Source organism: Phytophthora cinnamomi, assembly GCF_018691715.1.
Source record: "Phytophthora cinnamomi strain GKB4 chromosome Unknown Contig111, whole genome shotgun sequence".
In the NCBI taxonomy this organism is placed as follows: domain Eukaryota; phylum Oomycota; class Peronosporomycetes; order Peronosporales; family Peronosporaceae; genus Phytophthora; species Phytophthora cinnamomi.
Window position 1 is genome coordinate 21,097 of NW_027151044.1, and position 26,804 is coordinate 47,900.

At 51.0% G+C, this 26,804-nt stretch overlaps 4 protein-coding genes across 4 annotated transcripts; 3 read left to right on the forward strand and 1 right to left on the reverse strand.

Annotated features, from left to right (window-relative positions):
• Positions 1-542: 542 nt before the first annotated feature.
• Positions 543-1,160, forward strand: IUM83_15686 (putative secreted RxLR effector peptide protein; the record flags this gene model as incomplete). The annotated part of the gene is made up of 1 exon (XM_067940520.1): positions 543-1,160. One exon carries the CDS (start codon positions 543-545, stop codon positions 1,158-1,160), a length of 618 nt encoding a protein of 205 aa, XP_067782079.1.
• Positions 1,161-11,131: 9,971 nt separating this feature from the next.
• On the forward strand, positions 11,132-11,644 carry IUM83_15687 (putative secreted RxLR effector protein; the record flags this gene model as incomplete). Its single annotated transcript, XM_067940521.1, has 1 exon — positions 11,132-11,644. The coding sequence occupies one exon, from the start codon at positions 11,132-11,134 to the stop codon at positions 11,642-11,644; it is 513 nt and encodes a 170-aa protein (XP_067782080.1).
• Positions 11,645-12,755: 1,111 nt separating this feature from the next.
• IUM83_15688 (uncharacterized protein) lies at positions 12,756-14,306 on the forward strand (the record flags this gene model as incomplete). Its single annotated transcript, XM_067940522.1, has 3 exons — positions 12,756-12,997; positions 14,073-14,127; positions 14,214-14,306. The coding sequence occupies 3 exons, from the start codon at positions 12,756-12,758 to the stop codon at positions 14,304-14,306; spliced, it is 390 nt and encodes a 129-aa protein (XP_067782076.1).
• Positions 14,307-15,286: 980 nt separating this feature from the next.
• Positions 15,287-16,168, reverse strand: IUM83_15689 (GTP-dependent nucleic acid-binding protein engD; the record flags this gene model as incomplete). Its single annotated transcript, XM_067940523.1, has 3 exons — positions 15,287-15,426; positions 15,489-15,781; positions 15,861-16,168. The coding sequence occupies 3 exons, from the start codon at positions 16,166-16,168 to the stop codon at positions 15,287-15,289; spliced, it is 741 nt and encodes a 246-aa protein (XP_067782010.1).
• Between the last annotated feature and the right edge of the window lie 10,636 nt (positions 16,169-26,804).

Below are 26,804 nucleotides of genomic sequence, written 5' to 3' on the forward strand. Positions count from 1 at the left end.
GACGCACCACAATGGAAAACTTACTCTTTCAGGTAGTGCTACTTCTCGAATGTGTTCTCGTTAGCCTTTTGTACAATTGTCTATGCTTGATATATAGAGTGCTGGGGATTTCGGGGTAGTCCTTGAGCGCGTAGCTGAAAGCAGATGGACTTCCTCAGGTCTGCGTCCTAAGTAATCCAAAATCGCGTTACGATGGGATACTGTATATCTAAATGTGACGCCACGATGCTTCCAATGGTTGAATATCTGAGGTATCTCGCGGATTTGTGTTATCCAAAGTTGCGTTATGCATTGTACATTCGCTTTTGCTGTCCGGATCCACTCATTTCGCGAGATCCGTCTCTGTCGGCCACAGGACGCCGGGTTTTGCTGTTCCTCATGATTCTCCTCACTGTTCAATTCGCTCTCCGGCCTCTAAAGCTTCGTCTCAATCCCCTCGCTACGTCCGGCAATATGCGCGTCTACTACGTTGCGCTGTTGGCTTCTGCTGTCATGCTGACATCTACCGCTGCCAGTCGGCGACCATCGACTCGAAGATATCGATGATGAATGAATTCTCAGCTTCGACGCGTTCTCTTCATTACCACGCTCTTGTTACCAGACACCTGCGAACGGGAGATGAGGATGAAGAGAGGGTCATCAACATCCCTGTTTTGGAGCAGGCTTTGGCGAACAGCAAAAAGCTCAAAGAATTGAAGCAGAGCGGCAATACCGCTGACGAGGCGTTCTCCTTTTTGAAGCTCAAACAAGTAGAGGGATCACTCCTCTCCAACAACGACTTCAAGCTTTGGAAGAGGTACGTGGCCAAGCTCAATTCAAAGGACCCTCGGGGTGCGATGATCAGTACGCTCAGGGCCCAGTTCGATGACAAGAAATTGTCGATCATGCTCCAAGAGGCGAAGAAAGTTAAATCGACGAAGAGTTTTGCCATCCAGATGCAGGATGAGCTGTTTAAGCTGTGGTATACTAAGTCGGAGTACGAACTCAAAGACGTTGTCACGACCGTTTTCAAGTTGGACGGCCCGAAGTGGCGGGAGGTTGAGCGCCAGGATCCTCGCTGGGATGTTTACTCGAACTACATCACCTACGTTAGAAATAACTACGACGAATCTTTCGGCGGAGAGTTTGCGAAACCGATCAAGCCAGCCAAACTCGAGTAAATACTCAACAAGCAGCACGTCGTGACGGCTGACTACAGCAAAGATTCACTTTGATGCCGACCCGATACTTACTTGTTTATTGTTTCACGAGGTAGCTCCACAGCAAATATTATTTTCAGATACTTGTAGCAAGGAGTAACTAGCGCAACCCATTTGAATCCAAGCTCTTCATAAATTTAACTTGTACTAAGTATTGCGCGTGTACCGTTCAGCTCGACTGGCTAAACGGACTTCTTAAAAGAGCTTTTCGATAAAAGCTACCTGTTCACTTTTGATATTACAGGGTAAAATAAGCGGCCGAATCGGAGGGGGATACTTCTAAACAAAAACCGGAGGAAAGTCAGGGTTGACCAGGGACCCCAAACGATTGATTATTCATTCAGAACCGCAACACAAAGGCGGGATGCAGTTTACCTAGAGTTCGGGGATGGCGACCGCGTCGCACTCGTTTTTAAATGGCTGAAGCTAATATTGACGTTTGGTGGCAGCAAAAACTCATATGTAGCAAGAATTTGTGTGACAATCTTGTGATCGCACTTAATCGAGTGGTTTGCGATTTTTGGAGCTAAAGCCCTTGAAGTCCAAGGGCTCCAAGTTGGACACCATGCCTGCGCGCTGATTTGCACGCTGAAGGCCTTAGCCAGGTGCAGACAGCCAAATACGGCGTCATAAGCCAGAGGAATGCAGAGATGTATAGGTATATCGTCGGTGCTTACATAATTGAAGTAGTTGAAGCGGCCGAAATCATTTACCCCAGCAACTAGAACGCAACGAACATGATAGATGCCATGGTCGCCCCACTAGCGGACTCCACGACGGACTTCCCCTTGCTACTTAAAATATATCGTTTACAAACGCACGCTTTTTATCATAACCTTTTGCTTACGATGTTCCAGCATGTGGCACTGGTACCGTGGCGTGAATCAGTCTGTATTGCTTCTTGCGAATAGCAAGTTGCGATCACAGGACCTTTTCACCAGTAGGAAGTGAAAGATACTGTCGAAATACCGTTGTAAGATGATGAGATACAAGACAAAACTCATAGAAGCAGCCGCTGTGTCCAGCAGGCGTGCAAGATGCGTCAAAATCTGACGACAAGGCTTCCTATCACAGACGCCACGCCAAAACCATGTCAATGGTGCAGGAACCAGCTCCAATGGTTGAATGACCTTAATGAAATTCGAAAAAACTGCTGTAGATCACGCCAAGGCATGGTTAGTAGTAACACCAGTACATACGCAAGCAATGTAGACTCAAGTGCACAATTAAAAAACGTGTTATTTCCACTGTATTGTCGTTAGGTGAATGTATTAGAAGCGTACGTGCAGTCCTAGTTTGGAATATTGCAGTGTCGCGCAGTTTAGCGACACCGACTGGGCGCAGATGCAGCTGGTCTATAGTCTCCGCTTTAAACATCTGCGGATAACGTACACAGTGGCCGCTAACCACCCATCTTCCTTCTGCAGCTGTGGTGGAGGTAGCCACGCTCGACGAGACGCTGTCCGTGGCCCCTAACTTGGGGAGAGGGAGAGGGGATAAGCGTCTCCGCCACGCGCGGTCTCATTCCCTCTCACGATAGATAACTTGCTGCCCCCACGTTTGTGTTGCGTCTGTAAGACGGGGCGATATTGAGTTTCGTTTATTACGGTACCTATCTGACGCCAACAAATTCGTGAGAACTCTGGATTGTCGCTCAGAATAACAGTGGTTGTATCGAAAAGTCACCAGGGATAAAACGAATTCGTGTGCGCACAAACGCACACAAGAAACGCAAAAGTTTTCATACAAAAAGGAAGTCAGACGCCAACGAATTCAAGAGAATCAGCCATATCCGGAATGATGGATTTTGGAAAAATAGGATTAGGCATTTTGCACGTTCCCTTCACACACTACCTAATTTTGAGAGGCCTGTATTTAGTACTTCATTTGGCTTTAATGTATTACGGGTTGACATGATATTTGATAGGATATTTTGTACCCCTACCCTACTCAAACATCGATGTCGGAATCAACAAGTTCTATACGGTAATACATGTATTACCTGTGAAAATAATCGTCTCTGACAGAACCAGGCGCAGAATAGCATAGCCAGGCATGAGGTATCACGAGGTATCACAAAAGGAATCATATGATTGCGGGGTTCACGGTATCACAAGGTATCACGGAGGCAAACCTGGAATTTTGTACTTGAATTCCGTCGATGCAGATCCCAGCACCGCCATCATTTCAAGCATCAACTCTTCTTCCGAAGCGCTGTTACTCCAGGCAAAGAGTTCGCCTTCCGAAGCGCTGTCGCCAAAGCGCTCGTCGACGAGGTCACTATCACCACCAAATAGTGTCTGCTCGTCTGACTCAGCACCGCTATCCAGGCCCATGCTTGGGCGAGCGCGATCCCAAAGAGGCGGAGAAGTGAGAGGGGGGAGGGCCGCGGGAAGTAACCGGAAAATGACAATTAAAAAATCAGGTGAACCGTTGAATTTCATTCTCATCAGAACCGTAGATCGGTTGCACGGTGATACTCGCCTGTTTCGCGCACAATTGGACCTTGGTATCACGGTGATACTGATCTACCTTTGTTAAGAACGGCCCTAAGTGTTCTTGTGCTGGTGCAGTTTGCGATCACCCATCCCCTTCAGTGGCTTTCGCCCCCGAGGCAGCTTGCCAAATGAGCTCTAATCTAATGCAGACAGGCCGGCAGACGTGCGCTCGGGTTCACGCGGAAATCGTTGGCTCTGGGATTTTGTCGGAATCAACATATTGGTTTGGCTTTTCTATTTGATGAAACGTCATTGGTCAACATGTAATGTTGGAATTTACATATTGTCGGAATCAACAAGTTCTATACGGTAACAGTATGTGCTCCGTCTTGCGACATTTAGTTACAGAGATGGAGGAATTTCCATAGTACAGTACATATGCACGGAGTTGTTCCCGAAGATGAAATAATTACTTGCTGTAGCGTCCCCTCAGTACATTGCACTCCTATTGTCTGGTAAGTTCGCTTGCAGAGCAAACCAGTGCATTGATAACTCGGATGTGAAGACGACGTCGTTTTGGTGGTGAAGAGAACCTCTACCTACGTTAATCGCTACAGAGGCCAACATGAAGTAAACGTCTCGGCTTGCTCGCCGATCGCACAGCGAACCAGACAGGCCCAACTTAGAGGAGACTTTATACGACGAATTAGCACCCGCACGATGTGCAGGCCGGCGACAACGGCTCCCAGTCCTTACGGGCCGGACTGCTGTGGTAGCACAGCACCAAATGTTGGGGGCGGTGGTGTATTTTGAGATGGTGTTCCAGTGTTATTATTGTGTAGTTTTCTATCGGATACATACCACTTCGCGCTTAGTGCGATGAAGAAATATCAGCGGAGACATCATTTTGCCCGAACAGCACTTTGGCCATTAGCATCAAGCAGCGCAGGAGGTTTCCATCTCATTAGCCAGCAGCAGCAAACAGGAAATTAGTGCTTGTGCAGGCCTGCATACAATTCGGCGTCATTGTGGCCACTGCCGTACGCACGGAGTGACATCTACCGTCAAATTAACATAACTACTTGCGATATGTACATTTGTAGAGGTTGGCTAGAAAAGCTAGACTAAGTGAAGACAATCTACAGCACCTGCACAATGAATGAATCCAATTTTGAATCTACCTCAAAAGAGTACAGCGATTGCGAAGCACAATCACCATGGCAGAGTTAGCAACAGCGTCGCCACATTCAAAACCGAGGAGATACTACGGTGACACGAGCAGTCCGGCACCATGAACACACGACACACTTTCCATTGACAGGTGCCCGACTGTAGTGTCTGCAGGGAAATCGAAGACACGCTGGGGAGTTGGCGAAGCTTCCGGAAGTTTAGCCGTAGTGTACTGCCAAAGGTAAATAGCAAAGTGAATAGGACGCGAGGTACTCCTAGTGCTGCGGCTCCTGCTAACCAGTGAAGTCGCAGCTACTGTAATCTAGGTTGTCGTTAGCTAGTCATCAAGTTTGTCGTTATGGCGCACTGGATTTCTGGCTGGTCATCAGCTTTACGTTATGCTCCGCTTGCTTTTCGTTTTGCACACGATTTGTTGTCGCAGTCATTAGGTTTGCCGTTATTGACTGCGACCAGTTGGTGCTGAAGCTGCTAGCTTGGACAGGCTGGAGATTTCTTCCACTACACCGACAAAGGTCTAGTCTTGATTTATGACCAGCTTGATAATTAAGATTCCTATATTATAATAAGTCATTCAATATCATCATCACATCTTCAATTGGCATCAACATCAGCGGTGAACACGGTGACACGAAGTTTACATCCATAAGCAGAGTGTGTTTTGCTGCAGTAGCCAACACGGGGTTAGCGAGCTGCCCTCCGCAGTGTTGCATCGCGATCAGCTCGCATAGCGAACCTACGTGTACTGACTGCCCCAGTACATTCTACATCAGAGACCCGGCAGCCTGCCGTAGCGCATTAGCCTCCTGCCCTAGTACATACGTACTATGGAAATTGCCTCCGAGTTTCTGAATATACTGCAGCCCATCCGCGAGCGCCGCACTGCGCTCACATAGTTGTAAAGCATTGAATTTCTGGGCCTGAGCGTTGACTTTACATGTATGGGAAACCCTCTCTGTTAAAATACAATATTAGGATGATCCCGGACCTTCAAGCACGCCGAACCTTCAAGGCTGGACATTCGAGCGCGATCTAGTAGTGGAGCGAGCTGGAACCTCTTCCCGCTCTTTCGGGGACATACAGTGCGACCCCCCGTTTTCGCGGAGGGTGGACCATAAAAGAAACGAGAGGGTAATAAACTATGCCACGGACATTAAAATGATTTGCTATTTGATACTGTATTTCACTTAATCCGGGCCTTATAAATGAAGCCTGTGCGGCACCAGCAGTTGCGAATAGTTCATCGGAGATCTTTTAAAGCCCTCAGAGCAACACTTCATTGCGGAGAAGAGATCCACAGTCTTACACCATGTTGGCGCTAAGACAAAATTCGTGTTTCTGAGTTAGTGTCAGCGTAGTGTACCAGGAGGGGCGACGCAACATTTCTACGACACAGAAATGTTTAATGAGAGCAGGGGTATGAAAAGGTCTATGCACCCGAGTTTAAGTGTCAGCGTATCTCGGAGAGCGTGTCATCCCTCCCTTCATCCCTCCCTTGATACAGGGAAAACCTTTGAAAACGGAGATGTGCACGCCACTTGCGCAATCCAGTCCTATCCCAAAAGCTATCATCCGAATGCCTCCGAATGTGCGGAGTATTATTTCTAACAGTTTATTAGAGGTCAGCAGCCGCGAAAACAGGGGGTCGCACTGTACAAGACTGGGCCTACCTTCTCGCGCATTGCAGGCACCCTGAGCGAATATGGAGACCACCTACCGATGCGTAAGGATCTCCACTTCCTGGGGGGGCTAAGTAATTACCGGTCGTAAGTCCCCAGGGCGGAGCTACAGGCGTCCAAGTCCGGGAACACCTGGATTGTGGACTAATAGTGGAGGTCGGGTCACAGCACATTTTCGCATTTCCCTTAAGAAATTCACATGCGAGTCAGTATAACTTTTGCTCACAGTTAAGCATGGCCAGCCGCGCAAAAGAAGCCTACGAGTGCAGCGTATATGCCGTTCGAACCAGCCCACGGAGAAGACTTGTTGGGACCGAATCATATCCCTGTCAGCTCGCGGCACGGTATACTGGTGTTGCGGAGGCTCGGGCCAAGTGCGTTTGTCGGAGACAACGGCGGCAAGAACACATATCGAGGCCGCTGCGCATGCCAGAGTCGTGTCGTCTGGACTCATGAGGGGAGAGGATAACAAATGTTACGATAGATATGTCAATGCGTGTCTATAACAGAACAATACCTCCACTACCTCTTGTTGGGAGTGTACATGCAAAACGAGGTGAGGGGTCGTTTGATTGGCGGATTCTCTTTCTGCGACCTCTTTTTTTGACTGCGACCCGCCCCTTACGTACACAGTCTACATGTACTTTGGGAGGGGGTGATTGTGATATAGAAAGGACCAACGGAGGCGCGCAGCAAACCCGCGCGGGGAGCCCGCGAAGCAGGGCCGCGCGGTATTTGCGGAGGCGGGCCCAGCGCCGAGCATTCCAGCGAGCCGAGCACTGCTTTCACCAGGTGAGAGAATCTTTTTATCGCAGGAGCGCAGCGACTGCCTTTGCATAGCGCAGCGGAGCAAAGTCGTTTCCGCAAATGCCATCCGTCCTGCTGGAATGTGTACCACTGTCTAGGTTGATGGGCGCATCATACAAATTTCAAGTGTACTTCGACTAACGACAAAAGTAGACTGTGTACGTACCGTATTTATCGGATCGAGTGAGACAAAAAATATTGGTCGAAATCAAGTCAAAAATAAAACCTTATAAGTTTTTTTTTAGTTCGGCGGCAATTTCGCCGCTAATGGCATCCCTCCTGTACAAAAACACGACCGACATACAGTTGCAACTACCGTACATGCGAATTACGCTGTGCAAAATTACTGATGAACAATTTTGGAGGTATCTGTATCGTGAGTGGCACATGGATCACGATTTTGCTAGCAACGCCAGCGATCGATGTGTGCTGTTGTCTCACATTATTGATAAGGCGTGGGAAATGGTGGGTAGTGACTCCATCAATAGCAACTTCAGAATGGCAAACCACATTCCGGTGGACCATTGCTACGTGAACGGTAGATTCAAGACGCACTTGCTGCCTCCTCCGCAAGATGCTGTGGGAACCAATCAAAAAACGGGCGGAGGGATTCCCGAGTAACTTCATAATACATATTTTGTGCTGTATCCATTATTTTATAGAGGTTTTATGCTCATCGGATGGTGTGTCACCCCTATGTTGCTGATGTCTAACTCGAGGCGTATGTCTCACTCGATCCGATAAATACGGTAAGCTCTGCCCTCTAGCCTAGAGTCTAGGTAGAATCAGATAGCTAAGAGACCTGTGTGCATTGCGCGCGCCGAAGTTTGTACCTATTTATGATGGATACTAGCAGTAGTAGTCCAGCCAAATCGGCGACTTCATATCTGTAGATGCGTTTGTGCTCCCGCTTCCTGATCAACAGGATATATCTCCCCTCTCCCAGCTATTCTATGAGGCTACACGGTACACTGTATTGCCTCTGTGGGCCACTTTCTTTTCCTTCGTAGCAGTCGTTTTGGAGATTTGAGGGCCGTTACATCCAACCCCGAGAGCCAGTTTCATTTTCGGCTGCTCTAGCCTTCTTACAAAGCTGGCAGACACAAAAAGCAGGCAGACAAAGTCGTGCAATGGAAAACAAGGACTCACCAGCCAATCATATTCAATCAGTAGGTTCATCTCTGTGTTTTTGAGTACTTTATATGAGTTTACATGTGTTTTATGAAAACATTCGTGTGTTTTATGTCATTTTATCTGCCAGGTTTTCTTTCTCTTTTATTAGGGGATGGCATTCATGATGCTGGCGTTGAATGTCCTAGTCTATGTGCATTTTACACTATTGCCGAAATGGACAGAGCAACAGACCACATTCTCGTTTTCAAATTTTCAGAATTCCAAACTTCCCATACAAATTCGCCTATTCGAAGTTGGTGTGTTATCTCTACAGCTATGCAATCATTAGGCCTCGATATCAGAAGCTGACCATCGAGCACGGTGTAGGGTGTAATTGCTCAGGCCTTTCGACGAAAGATTGCAACTGATCAAGAAGGTCATGTGCACTACGCGATGCCAGCTCTTTACGTAGACCGACTACATCAAGCGCGAATGCTGTGCGTTTTAGTAGGCTGGTCTGTATTTGGTTGAACACAAGGGGGTGGAATTTCGTATAGAAAAAAATACAAAATCCTAGCACTCGTTGCTCAACCCTGTCGAGTCGCTATCGCTGTCTGCAGCGGCAATCTCCATCTGCAGCTCACAGCGTCTTAACGCTCGTCGATTAGCTACCAGACGTCTCGCACTTCTCTCATCGGTACGAGCGGTACGAGTGGAGCGCGTGGATGGCGATCTGGAAGCTGAACGAGCTGGTGGGGTTGTGCAGCGAGGGGCGTGAGGCGTGCGAGCCGAGGGCATTCTTTAATAGACTGGATTTTGAATAATAGGGTGGTCGAACTGAATGAAAAGTAGAGAGAGCGTTCATGCGAGCTTGGCTCGCACTCAGGGGCTGAGCAGTCGATTGACGGGAGGTATCTGCGAAGCTAGGAGGACTAGGACCACTTGGTACGCTCCCTCCCAGAAGGTACATACTTTCGCATGTCACACTAGCATTTCCATAAGATGGCGTGTACGGTATGATAACATCATATATCGGTATCTGATTTCGAGGTCTATTGGAAACGGATTTAGCGCTTTTTTTTGCTCTAAGAGACCTAATCGGCAAGGAAAGATATACGGTTGAAGAAACGCACTTATTGAAGATAGGCTAGGATGCAGTTCAAGATGTGCTGTGATTACGATCAGATTACTTTAGCTGACACAAAGGAGTCGGCGAGGCTTATTACAAATACCGCTAAAAAAACTTTGGCATCTTCCACTTTTTTGTTCATAGAGGGTATAGATAAGCCAAGCGTAATGTGATATTACAGTGCAAAATAGCTGGTGCCTTTTAGAGCAATGGTATCGGCGCTTACCTCCCCCCACACCTCATCAATCCAGTCCATTGCTTGCTGTTGCTCAACGCGGTAAACGCTCTTACCAGGAGGTGCTTGCTCGGGCTGGTCGTCGGATGAATACGTGCATGTTTATGTGCACCTCCCTAACATGATTTAATAACATAGTTGGGGGTATTAGCTGATCGTGTGCCAAAGTTTATCTGTGGTATCTGTATACCTGTATAATTTTACTACATGTACAAACTTCTGTCATTACATTTATGCGCAGTCATATTTTCGTTGTAGGTTGAATACAGGTGTCCCCGCTGAATCTGCAACTGCCATCGGCTATCTACCGCGAACACAGAGTGTGCGGGAGTCTGCCAGTGCGCAAGATTTGCCACAGCTGTCAGGTGAGACGTACTGAATTAGTGAGATCATTGCGGGAAAATGAAACGTCTCTGCGGGAAACATCGAGTTGCTAGATTGGTAGAAAATGAAAGGCCCACAATGAACATTGTATCTTAGATCAGGGCATCATTGCGTGCATCAAGAGTCACTTCACGCGCATTAAGGTCGAGGATAGCATTGATCGGTATATAGTAGGGCTGCCGCAGGAGAAGATCTCAATCTACACAACCTTAAGTTGGGCGTCACAGGCTTGGAATGCTGTAACTCCGGCCACTATCAGGAACTGCTGGATGCATTCTGGCATCGTATCTAGCGCAACTCAGCTTATGTCGATCCGTAACATTAAAATGCAGTACATTAGCGTCTATAAAAGCAGTACATTAACGTCTATGCGCAACCTGTGCAGATATTGTAACCTCGCAGTTTTTTTTGGTCCCACCTTTGCAGATTCAGCGGGGACACCTGTAGTACGGTATCACCGAGCTACAATTAAAAATTCTAACAAGTATGCAGGTAACATACTGACTCGGAGCTGAAGCAAGCGGTTGGTAGGTCAACTGGCCGCAACGAACCGGGGAGGCCCAACCGGCCGTGCATTCCATCCAGCCGAGCACTTTAGACACGAGTTCGTCCGATATTTCTGTCGCGAGCGAAGCAAACTGCGGGGGGGGGGGGGGGCAATCAATCAATGAGCGTTTTCCTCGTCTCTCACTAAGTCTAACAGTACTTGCTGCGTCTCGCGTTGATTACTTCGCAGAAGCATCGTGAGATGATTCAAGTACACCGTACACTTCATGGTACAAGTTGCGACCGTTGTGGTACTGCAGTACACGTCTCAAGACGGCAAGACGATCACGGCCCCCCAGCCACTCATACGACATTAGCAAGTACCTAACCAGAAAGCACAAGCCCAAATGGTCTGCCGCGCACAGGTCATTCTCGAATTCCCTCTCCACTGTCCAAGCCTCCCCAAGTTCAGCATGCGCCTGCAGTTTGTTCTTCTTGTGGCTGCGGCAGCCTTCGTCGGAGGCTCTCATGCTTCCTTAACTACCAACGGCATTGCCACCTCCCAGCTCGCCGTTTTGGATTCTTTGAGCGACCCCGTACACCAGGGCAGATTCCTGAGGATCAATGCTGACAAAGACGACGAAGAGCGCAGGGTTAAACCTGAGGTTGAGTCGTGGTTTGCCAAGATTCTCGCGAAAGGGAAGGGTTGGGTACCGAACCTAGAGGAGCTGCCCACTCACCTGAAAATTGAAGAACTCAAGAGTCTTGAGAGTATGCTGGCAGGCGCAAGCAAAAAACAGCTGAGGGACATCGAGGAGCTTGGGTATACGCCCGAGAAGTTGTACCAGAAGCTGGACATCGGCGAGAAGATCAATACGAAGACGCGAGCGGAGTTGGACGACGATATCGACTTCAAACTCTACGTGGCTTTCAAGGAGTACTGGGCCAACAGGAGCTGGCTGAGGGTATGGCTCCATGGCAAATAATTCCGTCGGCAAGGGCAACTTGAGTTTGCGTTCTATCTACCGGCGGTAGGACGACCTAGTAGTGTCTACTAAGACTACTAACCTTAATTCCCTTGAGAATAAAAGCGCATCTCACGAGGGCGAGACCCAAATGCAACGATTAATCTCTGTTCAACTTTGTTAATCCGCGTATTGACCTCTTTAACTTCGTCAAGTACGTCTCTGCCGTGACAAGAGCAAGGATGTAGGCGAAGCTGGTACTGTTTTGCCTGAATAAAGAACAGGTAGAAGCTGATAACCTTCTGTTTCTGATGTTACTGAAGTTGTAGCCACTTGCACTGCTACAAGAAGGGTTGAACTTGGGATTCCGCCGTATCTACAACGATCCCGCCAATCACAGACCGCAAACCGAGGACATTGACGAAAAGCTGGTATCAATGCATTGCACGCGTAAATGACCTTGGAAGGCGCCAAGATTGATTCACTTCCACACATTCTCTCTCCAGCAACCATGCCTGTGATACCCACACGACAACGGGCGTTCAAGAAGCGTGTTAGATTATCGAAGCAGCAAGACCTGGCTGTCTGCAAGTGGCACCGCACGATGCCAAACGAGACTTACTAGGCAATTGCCGCTTGGGCCGAGGCCCAGTTCGGTCTAATTGACGCCATCGAAGCAGATGATTTGCCTGTATAGTCCGATGACCTTGGGCTTTGAATATATATCAGTGTTCTTTATTCAGGCAAAAGACTGTACTACCTCCGTTCAAAAATAGATGCCCGTTTCAAATCATATTTCAGCCTACTCAACATAATTCCCCTTCTAAACCGATCGGGTTTGAATTCTGAATCTCCCGCGCTTTCCCCCGCTCACTGGCCACAGCACACTGGCCACCGCACACTGGCTTCTGGATTCAATTCGAAAGTTGGTGGATGAGGGAGATTACGGATAGGCCGTCTGGGAAACCCTACTGCTTCGCAGCGAAGGAGGCGTGCTTTCACGTGGGGAGATCGTCCGGGGTTGCAATGTACTTCCACGTGGGCCGCCAAGTTGTCGAGCGCATTGGAAGCGTGGAATCAACTCGATGGGAGATCGAGTAGCAGCTGTGGTCAAGTCAATAAAGAGTGCAAGATGGACCGCCGCCCCGCTGCCCCTGCCAACCGCCCGGACGACTCTCGCCCCCCCCCCCCCCCAATCTCGCCGACGCCACGCGCTGACGCTGCTGCGCCGAGGCCTGGAACGCCTGATTCGACGGATTCGACGGAGACGATGGAGACGATGGAGCTGAACCTGAGGCTGCCGCTGGAGTTCTCCTGGGTGGACGAGGAGCGCCCGCCTTTCGTGCCCGGACCGATTCCCCCCGTGTCTCGCATGTACAATGTACTACATTGTACATGCGCTACGTGCCCCACGCTCGACTTGGTGCGCGTCGTGTGCTGGAAGCGATGCGGGATCCGACGACGATGGAGGGCTCGGTTGCTGACGATGAGCGTGAGGCGAAGGCTGAGAGCGACGCTTGGACGGAGGACTCGCGCTTCCCGCTGCCAGCACCCATGGAGCATGTCATGAACTCTAATGGTGGAAATGATTACCGGCTCGGACATTTGCATAAGGACGAACGGACAGTCTTCCAACGTCATTGCCATGCAATGCAACATCTCTCGCCAATGGGAGCGCCTCCCTGCTATCCATCGCAGCAAGTGGTATCCTCGTAGCACCCGAAGCCAAATCAAGTGCCCCTCAAGTATGTAGTGAGATCTTAGATCCATTTTTGTGTATGTAGTGCGGCGGAACAAGAACGCCTGCGCCTCTCTGGACTGTGTCTTGCTTAGTGTCAACTCTAGATCTCCAGCCCTCCCACAATTTAACCGCCTGCGCCTCTCTGGACTGTGCCTCGCTTGGTGTCAACTCTAGATCTCCAGCACTCCCACAATTTTATAATCAGGAAAATGAACGAGGCGGAGCGCTGCGCAAAAAAAAAAAAAATGGTTATCTATTTCCGAACGGAGGTAGTATTTTGAACTCTGCCAGCTCAGCGCGCATGCACTCAACACGGCTACCGAAGTTTTTCTTGGAGCGTGTTCGCTACGCAGCTGTAGATGGAGATGCCCCGAAAGCAAAAATATATTGAGATGTGATTGGTCAAAATAACGCCTGTTGCATCAACACAACTGGAGATATTCGCCGTTTTCGTCGCCACCTTCTGAAGGTAGAGACGCATACGGAGATTGGGGTGCAACGGCTGAGACGGACGAAGCATTCGCTCTCGGGCGCGCCACGTATCGTGCATGCCCCATGCAGGTGAATTCAATGACACATCACTAGGGTGAAACTAGATTTTGTCTGGCTGGAGTGCAGCATCAAGCGAGGACAATCTTCGTTTTCCGCAGCTACTCTTGGTTGGGGGCCACAGTTCATTCAAGTTTGACTTTGTTTAAATTCCTCCAGGGCATTGTGTCCTGGAGCCGCCCCATTTGTGAGGTGGAGCCGATTTCTGAATAAAGTCAGTGGCCCTCGCTGTCACGTGGGATCATCCTTGCTGCTAAACCAGATACTGATTGACCATCAATGCGCGTGTATCGTTCATAGGCGTCCGATTTCCACCGTCCGAAGTGTTCGGTCGCGAGCCGATCGACCCCGGCAATAAATAATGCTGTTGCGCCACCACTGCGCATGGAGTGAGTGCCGTAGCGGTCCGGATCTTCACCTGCAACAATAGCTGCATTTTTATTGCCCTTGTCATGTTGGCTGCCGTGATGAATACATTCTGGTTGCTGGGCCGCCGATTATGGCATGTATATAGATGTAGCAAGCGATCACAGAATTAATAATGCCATGCAAGAAGTAGAAGACAACTCATCAATAATGACATGCAAGAAAAGGAACACATACATTATGCCATTATGATAGCATCATGTTTGGCCAAGCTGTATTTGGTTATCGTCAACAGTACGTACGTCCCAGTAGCTTGCGTTCTGGCGCAAAAAAAGAAGCTGCTCAAGCGTGATAGGGTGCAGGCTGTTGCGCTCGTGGCCGAACGTGACCCACGCCATGCTGAAGAATCTCTCCACCATGTTCAAGGTGGGTGGCACACTTCGCAGCAGAGCATACTGCTGCTCTTGCTTAGCAAGCCATTGTCGTTTTTGAAGGCGCTCAACGAAAGAACCCTCTTCTTCAGCATCATCACCGACAGCGTTCTGTAACGGGGTTACACGCACAAGTGGCTACAAGCCACTTGTGAATTTAACAGATAGGTTATCTGTTAAAAGTTGTGGATACTTCCTCACCTTGGTGTAAGACACACCAATGGATACATTGAAGTGGACCACCACGATGAGTGGTCCACACATACCCAAAGATCCTATTGGTAGAAAGCAGCAGCTTTCTACCAATCAGAGTCATGCATATTAGCGGGGCTCTGACAGCCAGCCGCTGTCAACCCTTTCATAGATGATAAACATTTTTAGCAGATTTTAGAGGAAGACCAATTTACAAGCAATACAGTTCTCATTTTACCTAATCTAAGTCACTTGGAATCCTTTCTTACTTAACTTATACTTGTGCACTCAAGTATAATTAACTCAAGTTATTACTAAGTACCTACGCTTCCTCATACACGTAGCATAACGTGTAAGCTAAAGTAGTGAGTCAAGTTAGACCCACTACACGTTCCGTACAGCACCAACCGCAAACGGACCCAGCGCCGCCTTCTTGGCCCAGGTCAGCCTGTCCGTCTTACCCCGGAGCACGCGGACGCAGCCAGACTCAAAGTCGGGGCTGTGGACGATATCAGCACGCGGGCCTGCATAGAATAAATGTTTCAGTTAGAATTTTCTAGCAATCATACCCGCACATTAAGCTTACCAAGGTACGAGGCGTACTGAGGGTATTCAGCAATAAGCCCGTCAAACCATTCGCGTACATCTAGCAGGTCCACATCACTTCCTTGGAGAGCATTCGAAACAGATTCGACATCTTTCAGTTTTTTGTACATAGAGCGCAGGCAGCGGTTGCAAGCCGGAGCAGGCAGCATGTCTGCGATGTCGTCATCGTTCCTGCCATGGTGCTCCAAGAGCTGGAAGTACCGATGCAGCATCGAGAACGTTGAACTCCAACGGGTATCTTGGCAAATTACGTGTCGAAGAGCCGTTTTATGGCTGAAATTAAATTGAATCATGAGAAATAAAAACAATTAGTAACTGAATAGCGTAAACAGCTCCAAATAAGAAGGCGTACCGCAACTTTGCAGATTGAGTAAGTGTCCGTAGCTTGACCATCAGCGCTTGCACTTCAGCAACGTGGGTCTCGTGGTCTTCAAGCTGCTGCTGCACAGCTCGGTTGAGTCGGTGAGAGGCACCCCCGACTAGGGGTACGCCCACTAGGGTAGCAAGCCGTCTGTTGACGCTACAGTTGTCATCGGAAATGAAGACGCACTGGTTCAGCTGCTTACCGAAGTCGCGTGGCAGCATGTCAGCGAGGAACTCCATGTGAGCAGCAGCGGAAAGGCCGTCGTCCTTCTCGTTCAGGAGAGGAGCCATGCACATAAGCGGACACTTCACCTTGCCTTTGACTTCGTAGCAGGCGAAAACGGCAAGGTAGTGCTCAGAAATGTGGGTCCACCCATCCAAAACGAGGCCAAAAATGTCCGGCATCTCGAATGCAATGGACCTCTCAACTGACAAACCGACCCCTTCCATCGTAGCTCGCAACGTTTCCACACAGATCGGATCCAGAGTCGTGAAGCTAGTTTTAGATAACAAATAAACGTAATTCCGTTTGTATTAGTATGCACATTTCTTTTCAAAATGTAGAGGCAAGTGCTTGACTCACCGTCGAGTTGCTCGATTCTCGCAGAAAGAGAGATGCAGATTGTTCATGGCAATCCAAAGTAGCCATCCATATAGCGTCTGCGAAGTCTGCCGAACGTAGTTCAACAAATATCCCGTTTCCCCCGTCGTGGCTTCAAGCATCTCCGTCTCGAAATTGGGGGTGCTCGCGCCTCACGTGCTGCATGAGGTTCACCAGACCGTTGCGGCGGGTCTGATTTCGGATCGTGCCGCAACGGCAACGGAAGTACTCGAGGATGACTTCATCATGGTCATCGCGGTACGTCCGAAAGTAGAACCCAGTAACCTGGGTGGAGGTGAAGCTTGTGCCGGCAGGGCGCGAAACGAAGACCATTGCGGGGTGGGCTGGGTGGGACGGGTAGTTGCTGGTGGTTTGCAATATGCAGAATGGGAACAGCAGCTTCTGGTGAGTACTGGAAGCATCGCGGTTGGTTGGTCATGACGTACGAAGTCCGGTTGGATCGAGACTGGTTGGTCAGGACTGCACAACAACCGTGATGGATAAATTATCACATTTCGTAGGAAGTGAGCATAAATTATGACATGTCGGGGTTCTGATAACATATATTATGCATGGAAATGTATGAAGATTATTTTTATGGCAATGCTATTATCGGCAGCCCTGTCTGGTTGACGCTGAGATAGGGGCGTTGACCGCGATTCCCCTGTGTCCACGGTGTTGCGCCAGGAGCCATACAGCTCGTACTGGGCTTGCCCACCATGTGTTTGACCGCTCAAGAATTCTTGTTTCGCCCTTGCCGCTTTGGTCGGTTTTGCTGCCTCTGAAGTGCACCTTTATCACGGTCACCTCGTGTTCCTGAGTTGCTATGCTGTCGTCGGGTGTCAGGCATCTCACATCATTATGGCACAGAACGTAAGGCTTCAGACGCCCTTCGTCGGCTAGGTACTCGCTTCGCCGTAACAAAAAGAAGTAGCCCATGAGAGCAACCCCCCACAAGACGCAATCATGGGCTGTGTAGAAGTTGCAGTTTTGGCGTAAGAGTTGCAGAATTCGTGGTGTGATCGGCTCTTTTGTGGTGGTGGCCGCGACACCCGCTGCATCCCTTGCATTGCCAGTTGGTGTCCGGCATGCAGTCTGACAGTCGAGCCTCTGTACCTCCAATGATACCACGCAATTTGGCTGAATTTGGACAAAATGGTGCTGGAAGCGTTTCCGCGTTGGCAATTGTGGGGTAGCCACCGGGATACAGCGAACAGAGCCAGCTGTTGGGATCCGTTGTCGTCTGTGCTGTGTATCCTGGGAGAGTATCCATGTTCGTTGCACCAGCTAGTCCACTCGTTCCACGTCCCAGCATATTTCCTCTGACTGTCGGTGGCGAGTGATTTGGCTTGCAGGTCATCGAGAAAGTTCTGTAGATGTGTCGGAATTGGCTCGGAATTTGGTCCTGTGTCCATGACGAAATAACGTTAGTCCGTATTGTATTGTGGGGCGCTGTCCACGCGCGTGATCCGGGATCGGCTAGAGTATCCCAGCGCCCGGAAGGTGGCCGGCGGAAATTCGAAATCCAAGTGTGGCTTCGGCGAAGCCAATTGCGCGATTTAGCTCCTTCCTGAGAGAGAAAGAGAGAGAGAGAGAGAGAGAGAGAGAGAATATTGCTGTACAAATTGTTCGTCCATGCGACCGCACTAGTGTTGTCGGTCCAGGCTCGTACATGGGTGAGAGAACTCGGTTTTGGTTTCCATTTTGGTCCCCATATCCAGCATGCTAGTGTGACACAAAGTTGCTCCCTGACGTTAATGTTGAAAGTGTTGACACTGGTTGCTTGTGCGATCACTGTTATCTCTTCGTCGTCAAACTTTAGCTAGATGTAGCGGTGGCGAGCGGGGTCTAATACGGCTAGTCCTTGGTTGCTTGAATCCATGTATAAATGAACATCAATTGTGGGGTTTGCGCAGAACATTGACGCTGGTAGTGACCACCATTGATCCTGTGTAAGAATAATGTCGCACCACTCCAAATCTCGCCGCATTGAGGTATTCGCTCTGATAAATCCCCACCTTGACAGCTTAGATAGCACAAACTGGAGGTGCTGGTGGAACGGTTTGGCTCTGCGAAGACACGTAGTAACGTGCCGGAGACTACCCAGGAGACACTGAAGCTCGTGTTTCGCGATTTTCGCCTTTTCCGCTGCCTGGGTTTCGCAGCCGAGCCTATTGTAGTTTTTCCGTTGGCGTCGAGACTGTGCGCGAGGTAGTATCGAATTCTAAGCCCAGTACTTTAATGTTCGTGCTCTAGTGAGAATGTTTTCTCATTGATAGCTCGTGGCCCTAGCACAGCCATCATAGCTAGCCGTAGGGCGGTTGCTGCTGATTCTAGACGGTCGGGAGTATCTGGTTTTACCAAGAAGTGATCGTCGACCCATCCATAGGAAAAGAATGGTGTCGCGTCGTCCACATTTAATGATAATGAGTCTGGGCTTTCCCGACCAACGAGCCACGAGATAGTCCCTCCGAACGCTCCGTAAAACGCAGGAGAGCCTGTCCAGCCGAATGGTGCAGCCATGTCGACGATAACGATACCGAGCTGGACCAGTTTTGCTCCCATCCATTTGGCGCTCCTGGAAATCATCATGAAGTGCCGGAAGGCCCTTTTTACGTCTCCTTTGAGGATGCACGCCACCACAGCTGGGTTCATCTCGTAACATTCTTCGATTGGTCGGGCGATTGCAGCAACATGACGATAATGTATTGCCGGAAAACTGTCTTTGTCTGATGCATCGTTTCTTGACGCACCGTTCGGGAAGTGTAAGTCATGGATTAGCCGTGTTTCGAGTCGAGGATCCGTGTTAGCGTTCGGTACTGCTCCCAGCGGGCTGATTTGGATGTTGGATATGTACTTGAGTATCGACTCGCTTAGCAGCAGTATTGGCCTTTACCTTGTCCTTCACGGTTGCTCTTAATGATCGTGTTGATGTGTCAATCCGCCGACTTGTGGTTTGAGGGGGCATTTTGTTGGTCAGGCTGCTCAATTTTCCACGCCGGGTTGGTACCACTTAATGCCACCTCGCACACCAAGTCGCAGTACTTGTATCCACTCAGAAGCTGGCGGATGCGTTTTGGCGATAATGCCTTATTGGGCCGCGGGTCGGACGGGGACTGACCTCGCACTGATTCCACGACTTGCTGGGGTTTGAACCCGTGCTTAATAATCAGAGCAGAGAGAGCCTTTAGCCTGCCGTGATCCAGTTGAAATTGATCATTTCTGGCCCATGATCTTGAGATATTGGCCAACACGGTTGGCGTCGGTATATATTGTAAACTGAAAGGAACACCTCCAGACGCCGTTCTCGTATCTCTTGTGCTGCCTTCAGACTAAGTTCCAAGGCTCATCGGACGCTGCCGGGAAGCTTGGTTACATCGAGCTGAGGCATAGGATGAGGAGTGCACTTGGAAAATCCGCGGCTGCATGATGAGTGCGGATCTACTAGGGCGTTGTTCGTAGAGTAGGCTGGCGGTTTGCAGCTGACCTTCTGTTAATTTTGTGGTGAGGGGCTTGGGCGTAGGTTTGCAGCCCGATAATCAGCATGAGTTGTAGATCCATTTGGTAAAATGTTTCCGCGAAGAACGTTGGTTGCTGTAACGGGGTTACACGCACAAGTGGCTATAAGCCACTTGTGATTTTAACAGATACAATATCTGTAGAAAGTTTTAGATACTTCCTCACCTTGGTGTAAGTGTAAGTCACACCAATGGATATTGAAGTGGGCCACCACAATGAGTGGTCCACACTTACCCAAAGATCCTATAGGTAAAAAGCAGCATCTTTCTACCAATTAGAGACGTGCATATTGGCGGGGCTCTGACAGCCAGCCGCTGCCAACCCTTTCATAGATGATAAACAGTTTTTAGCAGATTTTAGAGGAAGATCAATTTACAAACAATACAGTTCTCGTTTTACCTTAAACTAGCTACTTGGAGTCTTGTCTAAGTTAACTTATATTTGTGTATTCAAATATAATTAACCTAAGTTATTACTAAGTACCTACGCTTCCTCATACACGTAGCATAACGTGTAAGCGAAAGTAGTGAGTCAAGTTAGACCCACTACACCTGGTAGCACTTTGTAGTCCGTCCAACGACCGACTGCTTGACGTTCGTATGAGGTGTACGAACGTGGAGCCGAGAACCACATGTGCCCATGGAGATCTCCAATACGCCTGCAACGCATGTTGCGCGCGCTGACTGCCCCCACCTATCTGACCCAGAGTGGGAAGCCCTCTAACGACTGTCAACAGTCATTGGAGAAGCGGCGATAGCTACGATGCTGCGTACGCTATCGCCGACGGAGCAACATGGCGTTGCTCTGGGATTCATCATGAAGGAGCAGCGTGACGCTGCTTCCTCAGTGACGGCGTCGTCAGGGACGACACCGCGTGCTCAATCATTAAAATTGAGCGTAAGCAATTATGTAGGAAGGGAGGGCGAGCCTCTCCTCCGATGGCTTGTCGAGCTCGACACAGCCATAGTGGCTCGACGCATCGTCGACCCGCTGTCGAAGGTCGCGTTCGCCATGTCCTGCCCTGGCGGACGCGCAAGGAGTTGGGCGTATGGACGCCGACTCTGCGATCCTACGTGCTTCAGCACGTACGAAGTGTTCAAAGAGGAGCTCAAACAAGCGTTTGAGCCCCCGCAAAACGAGTTCCGGTCGAGGGCGGAGTTCCTCGACCTTCCGCAGGGTAAGCATGACGTCCATGCTTACGCGCAGCGTGCACGGTACTTGGTCTCGAACATCGTGACCAACCCGATAGACGAGGCGACTAAAGTCGTCACGTTCATGAAGGGACTGAGAGACGGGCCTGTGAAGACCTATCTCTTCTGAGAGCACCCGAGTACTCTCGAAGCTGCAATCACCCTAGCCATGCAAGAAGAGTTTAGCCTGCGGCAGGCTAAACTCCATGCAAACGTGCCGAGGCCGCAACCGCGCCTGGTAGTGAGGACGGGAGGTCCAAAACCAATGGACCTCTCGAACGCAACAGCTACTGGTTACCAGCAGCAGGAAGGCAACGTGCGATGCTCCCGCCGCGGAAGGATCGGTCACTTTGCACGGGAGTGCACAGCTCCCATGCCCCCTGGAGGTGGCCGTCGTGGCGATGCTAGGCATCGCCGCGGACCAACAAAAAAAACGCGAACATCCAGTAGGCGCGGGGCGCCCTACTGGAAATGCAGTCACGCGTGCCGACATCGGGCACGCGACACTGAGGACTCCAGCCCCCCATGAGAATAGCTCTCGCTGCAAGAAACAAGATGACAGGCCGAACCTAGTCATCTTGAAGGTTTGCTCGAACAGTGCGAGTGACTCTCTTCAAGCTTTGGTAGATCAGGCGCGTCGAACAACTTTGCTCGACTGCGGAGCCTGCCGAGACTTGACTTCGAGGAGGTACATGTACCTCGAAGTCTTCTGGAAGTGCGACTGGCAACAGGTGCCATCGTGAAGACCGAGAAGCGCGTCGTGGACGTGCGCTTCTCGTACAATCAACGAATGTTTGTCGAACACTTCATCGTCCTGGACCTGGACTATAAGTTCGACGTGGTAATGGGCATGTCGTGGCTTGCACGGCATGATCCGGTAATAGACTGGAAGAAGCGCACGCTCGTGCGCTTCGGTCGCGACAGCGGAACAGAGAGTGATGACCCTGTTACCGCAGCGCACGCACCAGCAGGTGCGCGCGGCTCACCAGTCGAGACAGCGCTTAATGCTGCTGTCCGGAGCGCCCAGGAAGTGCGCGAGGGCGCGCACAAGTGACACCAACGTCGGCAATGCTGCCGACGTCAGAAGAAAAAGATGTACTGGTTCCGGGAACCAATACCCACAACACCCACGTTCAAGTGTGTAAGGGACAGTCCCTGACCCAAAGAGGTCAGGTCGACGACGACGCGTCGGCTCCGGGAGCCGACGCACCCTCGGTCATGAGGGGCTCCGCCAATGAATGGCGTCGAGGTGACGAAGGCGTGTCAACTCCGGGAGTTGACGCTGCAAACAGTGCGGACGGTTGCAAACGTACCGCACTGACGCAATTTGCATGCTGTCGTGCAGCCGGGCTGCACGTCGAAGCGCCATGCGATCATACCGGGCTTGATATAGCGCGCCCGCAGACAGGGTCTGCCGGCGAACAACTGTCCACGGCCGGGCCTGGATCAGAAGGACAACAGTGCAGAGCCGGGCTCCACACAACATGAAGACGGCGCATGCGAAGAACGCTCGCAAGTCTCGGTCTGGGACCGAGACTCCACGAGAACCGTCTGCTAGGCAGACTGAGGCGGTGACGCCGAATGTCAAGACGCTAAGCGTCTTGACGCGCACCGATACTGGATTCCAGTATCGTGAAATGGGACTCGCTAGTCCTCCGACGACGGCGTCGGAGTTGACTTCGCTTCCAGCCATGAGCTGGAAGCGCTTCACGCGCGACTTGCACGATGGACGCATCGAGCAGGTCTGCGTTCTTTCGGACAGCAAAAGAACGAAGTGCGAGAGCGAGGAGCTGAGGCAGCCCTTCATGGGAAGTACCACAGAGAGTGAGGACACTATCAGTGCGAAGACGAAGCGAGAGCGCTTCGAGGAACAAGGCTGGGACTCGCTGAAGTCGAGTCCCTATTACAAATTGTTGAGGGAGTACAAAGACGTACTCCCGGAAGAGATTCCTGCGGAGCTTCCGCAGGATAAGGGCATTCAGCACGAGATTGATCTGGTGCCGGGCACGAAGTTCTGTGTCACGCGACAGTGGCTACTGCCGCGAGAGCAAGTAAAAGCAATCGACGACTTCTGTGAAAGTCGTCGCAGAGCAGGACAAGTGCTGGAGTCAAAGTCCCCGCACAGTGCTCCGACGTTCTGTGTCAAAAAGCCACAGAGCGGATGGCGCATCGTTCATGCCTACAACAAGCTGAACGATGCGACGGTACCGGCGCAGACGCCGATACCACGAAAAGATGTTATCATCGATTCGATGGCCGGGAGCACCGTTTACAGTGCTCTCGACTTGCGAGATGGATTTTATCAAATCCTAATGCGTGAGAGCGATATCCCTCTCACGGCAGTGAGCACGCCAAGCGGCATGCTCTGGGAATGGCTAGTAATGCCACAGGGGCTTAAGAATGCCCCTGCGACTTTCAACAGGTGCGTGACGCACTTGTTGCGCTCGGTGCGCGACTTCGCACCGAGCTACTTCGATGATGTATTCATCCACAGCCGGGCTGTGGACGGGAAGACCGACGTAGAGATGCACAGGGTGCATCTCCGGCAACTACTTGAGCTTATGCGAAAGCATAAGCTCTACCCGAACCTGAAGAAGTGTACCTTCGGGACGAGCGAGATACCCGTCCTCGGGTGTCTCGTAGGGAAGAATAGTGTCCGCCCTGACCCAGAAAAGGTCAGAGTGATTAACGAATGACCAACGCCTTCAAGTGTCAAGGATCTGAGGCAGTTCCTTGGCCACGTACTTGTGCAAGTACGTGGAGGACTATGCGGGCAAGATCCGCCCGCTGTCACAACTTCTTAAGAAAGAAGCTGTGTGGAATTGGACACCCGATTGCCAAAAGGCATTCCATGCAGTCAAGCGGGGCTTGACTGAGGCGCCGATCTTGCCAGTGGCTGACCAAGATCGCCCATTTCACGTAGTGTGTGACGCATCCGATTTCGCGATCGGATGCGCGTTAATGCAGCACGATCACGAGGGCCGTGATCGTGTCGTCTACTACCAATCGCGTCAGCTAAAGCCAGCTGAGCGCAACTATCCGGTGCATGACAAGGAACTACTTGCCATGAAGTATGCACTCGCAAAGTTCCGAGTGTACTTGCTTGGGAGTAGACCATTTGTGGTCTACACCGACCATGCATCACTGCGCACTGCAGTGAAGTCACCACACATATCACAAAGAATGGCGAGATGGCTCTCATTCTTTGCGGAGTATAACTTCCGGGTCGAATGCAAACCCGGAAGATTGAACGTGGTGGCCGACGCGTTATCACGCCGGCCGGACTACCCAGAAGCTTCCGACGTCAATGCCATTGACGCCATGCGATCGAGCAAACCCACATCGTCTCTGTTGGACGACGTGAAGGCCGCGTACGCGCACGACGCGGACACGAAACTCTTGCTGGCCTATGGCACAGCGCCTTCTGACAAGGCTCGTCAGAAGCTGCCCAAGCACCTTCGTGCGCGTGCACACCGCTTTCGAGTGCACGACGGAATACTGCTTTATAATGCAGTCGACGACAACGCGAATTGCGTTGTCGTGCCGAATGACGATGACGTGCGACTCAGGATCATGTACGAATATCATGATGCCCCGACTGCGGGACATCTCGGACGTGAGAAGACATACGTCCTTCTCACGCGCGACTTCTACTGGCACCACCAGTATAAGTGGGTGCGCAAGTACATCCGTGCTTGCGAGGTGTGCCAACGCGTAAAGCCTGCGCCGTTTGCGCAGGCTCCGTTACAATCACTACCGACTCGGAGTGTTGGAAGTCCATGTCATTGGACTTCATCTTTGGTCTTCCCCCGGATAGCAGAGGGAATACCGGTGTTGTGGTCTTCGTCGACCGCTTCAGCAAGATGGTACATCTTGCTGCGGTGCCGGCAGAGGTGGCCGCGAAGCAGACGGCCCGTCTGTTCGTCGACATGGTGTTCAAACACCATGGCATGCCGACCGACATCGTGTCGGACAGAGACCCGCGCTTCACAGCGCACCTGTGGCAAGAAGTTTACACTTCTCGGGAGCCAGCTTTCCATGTCGACTGCGGACCATCCGCAGACGAACGGCCAAACCGAGCGCGTGAACCGTGTGCTCGTCGACATTCTGAAGAGCTACGCTCACTCGTTCCAATACTGGAGCGAGTGTTTGTCGATGGCGGAATTCGCCATCCACAACTCGGTGCATGCCTCGACCGGGCATACACCGTTTTATGTGAATGCCATGCGGCATCCCCGTCTGCCGAGTTTACTCGGAGTGGTGGCTCCCACTTTAAGTGGGGGAGGATCTACGACTGCAACACAGCAGTCGCAAAAAGCCGCTGACACCTGCACAGTGTCAGCCGCGACAACAAGGAACAAGACAACCAGGTCTGCGCGGGGCGCAGACCTTGGCAGGAAGAACCAAGGGTCAGCGCAGTGCGCTGACCCCCAGAACAAGGGAAACGAGTCTGTGCAGAGGACAGACTCCACAAGGAAAAAGGACCACGGGTCTGCGCAGGGCGCAGACACCGCAAAGAACCACGCAGAGGCCGGGCCTCTAGCGGAGAGCGAGCTGAATGACTTCAGCTCGGATGCAATCAGTTTCATCACCAAACGACAAGCCGTGATTCGGTTTGTCCAAGACGCAATAGCAGCTTCTGTTGATCAACAGATGCTGAACGCAGACAATGCGGGCAGAGGCACCACAAATGAATTTAAAGTTGGTTCATTAGTTTTGTTAGCTACACAAAACCTGCCTAGACATGCAGTTTCGGATTTCGGAGCAAGCAAGCTTGCTCCGCGCTTCATCGGGCCGTTCACTGTGTTGGCACGGCACGGCAACGCATACACGCTAGACATACCGTCTAGCATGCGCCTCCATCCGACCTTTTACGTCGGACGGCTGTAGTCATACCTCCAGCACGAGCCATCTATCTCGGCTGACCCAAAGCCTCGGCAGGAGCCGAGGCAGAAGCGGAAGCCTTGGCCTCGGCGACGAGCAACCTCTCCTCCAGCGCGCACACGCGCTGGAGCAACCCCTTCATCTGGGTCCCTAACTCGACCTGAATATTCGAGGCGGTCTGCGAGACCGCCGCGACTTGGGCCTTCTGGTTCGCCAGCTCCTGCTTCAGGGCGGCGAACTCAGCGCCCTGCAGACGCTCCACGGCGGTCACCCGGTCGTAGAGAGGCGCGTACTGATCATACCCGGGGCGTGTTCCCACCCCCGCCACCGCCGATCCGTGACACCCGCGGCTCAACCCGATGTATTGTTGATCATAGTATCCCGAAAACGAGCCCTTGAGGGCTCGTTTTCGAATTCGTTGGAGAGGATTTCCTCCCCATCAAGATACATGGGAGCCGCGGAACGTCTTGCTGGAGGACGTTCCGGAAATGGTGAGGGCGTACGAGGAGCAGTACGCGCTGATGCAGCGGAAGTAGTGCGGGCGCTGCCGTCATCGCTAGCGCCGGAACCCTCACGTGCTAAGAATTTAGCACGGAGCTCTTTGAGACTTTCGGGCACACGGAACGACGTGTACCCGTTCAGGTCGCGGTCGCTCAAGCGGACCGCGCCTGGAAAGCACTTCGTGCACTGAAAGCCCTCGGGCACAGCGCACGGCACATTTGCCTCCTCAGCAGCAACA